Source organism: Gossypium hirsutum, chromosome A04 (assembly GCF_007990345.1).
Source record: "Gossypium hirsutum isolate 1008001.06 chromosome A04, Gossypium_hirsutum_v2.1, whole genome shotgun sequence".
Taxonomy (NCBI): domain Eukaryota; kingdom Viridiplantae; phylum Streptophyta; class Magnoliopsida; order Malvales; family Malvaceae; genus Gossypium; species Gossypium hirsutum.
In genome coordinates this window covers 2,255,960-2,261,092 of record NC_053427.1, presented here as the reverse complement: position 1 = coordinate 2,261,092, position 5,133 = coordinate 2,255,960, and the positions used below count along the sequence as shown (strand labels likewise).

Sequence of the window (5,133 nt, the reverse complement as noted above, 5' to 3'; positions counted from 1 at the left end):
TTTTTATGACATAAAGTAGGCAATGCATGATTAAATTAAATAATAAAATATAAAACTATATTTAATAATTCATTCTAAATTTTTTCATTAATAATTTGGGTTTTAATTAATTAATTAAATTGAATAAATTTCATTCTTTGGTCCTCTAATTCATTGATTTATTTTGGACAGGTCTAATAGCTTTATTTGATTACAAAACCGTCCAAATTGGGGAACCAAGTCAACCCAAAATTCAGCTGCACATGGCCCACTCTTTGGTTTAATTGCACAAGGTCCTTGAAGAGTTGAAGAAATTTGAGATTTACCTGAAGATTTGCACTTGACCGAGTCTTAGTCCTGAGTTGTTGTGACTCTCAAATTGACCAAAAATCAAGCAAAAATCAGCTCAAGTTCCTCAAATTATGGCCGGCCACCCATGGAAGATGCTTCAAAAGATGAAAACTCCTATTTTTAGTAAACTATCTTTCTCTCCTCACCTATAAATAAGACCTCGCTCTCACATTTCTATTCATCCGTCATCATTCATCATTCTCTCTTCTCTCTAAATTCTCTTAGCCTTTTCCATTTCCCACGCCTAGCATCATCTCTTTATAGAGATTTTAGCAATTAAGCTTCTTAAAGAGCCCTTGGTCGGCCACCTTGGAGAGCCATCAGCAAAGGAGCAAAGCGAAGGAGCGAAAGAGCCTCGTCAATCAGAGTCTTGGGTGACAACCACTTTGATTTGGGTTTAATCTTTCCTTTCTTTAATTTAATCTGAAAATGTTTGCTATGTGTTCTTTGTTCTTGTTTACAACAATGTTAGCTTAATTTTATTTAAGCTAGGATGATTATTTTGATTAAATAATTTTTATTTGATTTATGCTTATAATGTTTGTGCCTCAATCAATTATGTTTTCAATTAAAATCAAGTCTGTATTTCGTTCATACGTGATTGAAATGCACTTGAATTAGCTGAGTGATCCTAACCAGACGACGGCTAGTGGAAACATAATTGAAATGTGCATGCTCAATTTAGATCCTAACACGATTAAATTGCAGGTTGCATAACAGCTCTAACCAAGCTCTGTTATCAGCATAATTTTTAGATTTGTGTGATTAAACTGTTTCAAACCTAACACATCTCTGTTATCTTACACGAATGTTAAGAAACCCTTAGTAAATAAGGATCAGTAAAATGCGTATTTACTGAGTAAAGGATTCCAAAAGGACCTAATGTGGTTTCCAAACTCATGAAAGATCGAGTTGCCATAGAATGTTTTTCTGAATATTATTAAGCATGATGATAATAAATTGAGTTTAATTAAAGTAATTGTACCAGTTTATTTTTGTTATAATTGTTGCAAATTGTGTTTAACTCTGCTACAATCTATTTCATTCGTATAGTTGCATGTTTAGGATAAATTGCATTAGGGATTGTTGCATTTAGTTTAATATATTTAATTTTAATCATCACTTCCAAATCATAATGTGTTTTTATTTAGCAAGTTGTTAATATAATTTTACAATTAAGTGATTTAGAACAAATATAATCCCTGTGGAGACGATAACTCGATACTTACTTATTACTTGATAACGACTGTGTACACTTGTACAAACCCCAGCGTTATTGAAGTCCGGGGTGAATGTTAGCTCGACTAGGTATTATAGGGCCAGGAAAAGAGTGATTGAGAAGAGTGCCAGAAACCACCAGAATTGCTTTCGGAAATATGGTGTGAACCTTCGTCAACCACCAAACCACATTCCTGTATCAACAATTTTTATTGAATAATTAGGATTATACTTTTCGAAATAACATTTATAAATTTAACGGAACATAATTATATTCGCCACCATCTAGTAAAGATATTATTTTGAAGATAAAATGTAAAATAATGCTTTTCAATCTTTCCATAATAATATCCTTTCGTGAAAAAATTAACCACAAAACTATAAGTTGATATTAAAGAAACAAGCTTATCAGAGAAATTGAAGCTTGGCCATATGACTTTTCCAAATTGATTAAATAGTAATATATTTGATTGGTTGTAATTTTCTCAAACTTTCTATATATTTGGAACAAAACAAAAGGAAAAGTCATTCTTCCTTTAATTTCAAAACCAAATAAAAACATGGCACCACACCTTAATATTGTTCCTTCCATGTTTGTACTTTTATTATTATTCATTTCAGCCTCTAAAGTTCAATCAGATGCTTTTGATGTTGTTGCCAAGTTTGGCGCAAAAGCTGACGGGAAAACGGATTTGAGCAAGGCAAGTTCAATTGCTCTTAACTTTGTACCCCAAAGGTGAAAATATGAAAAAATTATATTTCAAACTGATGTCTTTATTCATTTCATTTTAGCCATTTTTGGATGCTTGGAAAGAAGCATGTGCCTCTGTAACTCCATCAACAGTTGTGATTCCTAAAGGGACATATTTATTATCAAAAGTAAACTTAGAAGGTCCATGCAAGGCTCCTATTGAGATTAATGTTCAGGGCACTATACAGGCTCCGGCTGATCCTAGTGCTTTCAAAGACCCTAATTGGGTTAGATTCTATAGTGTTGAAAATTTCAAAATGTTTGGCGGAGGAATTTTCGATGGTCAAGGAAGCATTGCTTATGAGAAGAATACTTGCGAGAATCGTGAATTTCGTTCCAAACTTCCCGTTGTCAGCTTTCTTCCCTCTTGCCAGAATTTATTTATTCTTTTTCCTCTTATTATTATTATCAAAATATAATTATAACTAACATCTTTTTTTCGTGTGTTACTTTGCTAACTCCAAAATTAAACAGAATATAAGGTTTGACTTTGTGACCAATGCATTGATACAAGACATAACTAGCAAAGACAGTAAACTATTCCACATTAATGTTTTTGCTTGCAAAAACATTACCCTCGAACGTTTGAAGATAGAGGCACCGGACGAGAGCCCAAACACAGATGGGATTCACATGGGCAAATCAGAGGGGGTCAATATTATTGCCTCTGACATTAAAACTGGTGATGATTGTATTTCTATCGGAGATGGCACTAAAAATATGGTCATAAAAGAAATAACTTGTGGACCAGGACATGGTATAAGTATCGGTAGTCTTGGAAAGTTCCAAAATGAAGAGCCAGTTGAGGGAATCAAAATCTCAAACTGCACCATCACTAATACTTCGAATGGAGCTCGAATCAAAACTTGGCCAGGCGAACATGGTGGGGCAGTATCAGAAATACATTTCGAGGATATTACCATGAATAATGTCTCTTCCCCTATCCTAATTGATCAACAATATTGCCCATGGAATAAATGCAAGAAAAATGTATAACATTCTTATCAAAATCCTAATTGAGTGACAATATTTAATCGATGATTGAATCATTGTTGTGTTGATGCAGGAAGAATCCAAAGTTAAACTAAGCAACATTAGCTTCAAGAACATCCGTGGCACATCTGCGCTTCCAGAAGCTATCAAGTTTATTTGCAGCGGTTCTTCGCCATGTCAAAATGTGGAACTTGCGGACATTGACATTAAGCACAACGGAGCTGAACCCGCAACATCCCAATGTTTGAATGTCAAGCCTATAACTAGTGGCAAATTAAACCCGATTCCATGTTCCGGCCCTGTCCCAAAAACCCCTAGCGCCACCGCTTAAAGCATACCAACAAATTCAATGCAATTGTAATCAATATATTTATTCATATTATATAAAAACAATTATTTTTCATTTTAATTCTTTGCTATTAATAAACTTTTGCTATGAATTCAATGCTTTTAATATACACATCAATACAAAGAGCCGAAATGTGATAAAATTTAGTTCATTTAAACTAATAACAAAACCATTACTGAGTTTCTATATTGAATTAGAATTAATTATTGAAGTTTTCTTTATCTAAGTATAATTTTTTTATAAAATCCATCTTCCAATGCAGTACTTTTAAGGAAAAATAAAATATTAAATTCGAGATTCTAATTAAAATAAAAGTTCGTCGTCCAATTTTTTTGAGCAACATATTCCTGTATTATTTGTGTGCTTAAACATATGATTATATTTGTGCATTGGTTTGTTTCTTTTCCCGTTGACTTTACATTTTTCATGGAATAAGATGTAATGGTTACCATGAGATATGACCAGATCATTTTGGGTGAACGGATATAAATTAAAGAGATTGAGGATATCCTATGAGGCTAAAGCACATACGAAAAATTCATTGGACGAGCACTTGGTGAGTTGTTTTCATAATGATATATAATAAGGAGAGGTCGGTCGTCGCACTTAATTACAAACTATTTGAGCTCTAATTATATATCCAGTGGGCCCCTCTACTTGCTCTATACAACCTTGATGGTTTGCATTTAAATTGATGAGATGAATAAATAAAATTGATGAATTATAGAAAAAGATCGAATGTATCATTATCTGTAGTGAATGGAATCATAAAACTCCCTAGATATTTTAGTTTGTTGGGTAGCTTATTCTGAAGAATGGTTGAGCAAACCGTGTTCAGCTCCACATGCGAAATTTCATCTAACTTTCATTTATTTGCTAGAAGCTCCTTTAAAAATTTGACTGCATTTGGCATCTGCGAAAGTGCTTCAATAAATGGTAAGTTAATATGTAGTTTCTTTAAAAGTTTAAGGAATTTACCAAATTGTTCATCTGAGCGGTCTTTCCTTGTCACATTGGGGTATGGCACACGAGGTTTATATTCTGTACTTAGCGATTTTCGTTCGTTTTGGCCTACCTCATTCTCACATTCGCTTACCACTGGTTCTGGCCTTGGTTTTGCAACTAACCCTTCCTCATCTCGAATGGCAATTACGTTGAGTTGCTCCCTTAGATTAGATTTAGTGTTGCTTGGTAGGCTACCTTGTGGTCGTTCGGAAATCAACTTGGCGAGCTGTCCAATCTGTGTTTCGAGCCCCTGGATTGATGCTTGTTGATTTTTTAGTGTCGTTTCTGTATTCTGGAAACGAGTATCTGACATAGAGATAAATTTGGTTAGCATCTCTTCAAGGTTTGGTTTTTTCTCCTGCTGGTACGGTGGTTGCTAAAAGCCTAGAGAGGGTGGTGGTTTCTGATTTCCTTGGCCTCCCTACAAAAAAATTGGGTGGTTCCTCCAACCTGCATTGTAAGTATTGTTATAAGGATTGTTTTGAGA

General features: G+C 34.0%; 1 protein-coding gene across 1 annotated transcript; it reads left to right on the top strand.

Moving 5' to 3' along the window:
* Nucleotides 1–2,080: 2,080 nt before the first annotated feature.
* On the top strand, nucleotides 2,081–3,701 carry LOC107939737 (polygalacturonase). Its single transcript, XM_041110728.1, has 4 exons — nucleotides 2,081–2,249; nucleotides 2,341–2,649; nucleotides 2,774–3,289; nucleotides 3,366–3,701. The coding sequence occupies exons 1-4, from the start codon at nucleotides 2,109–2,111 to the stop codon at nucleotides 3,621–3,623; spliced, it is 1,224 nt and encodes a 407-aa protein (XP_040966662.1). The 5' UTR covers nucleotides 2,081–2,108; the 3' UTR covers nucleotides 3,624–3,701.
* Nucleotides 3,702–5,133: the final 1,432 nt, after the last annotated feature.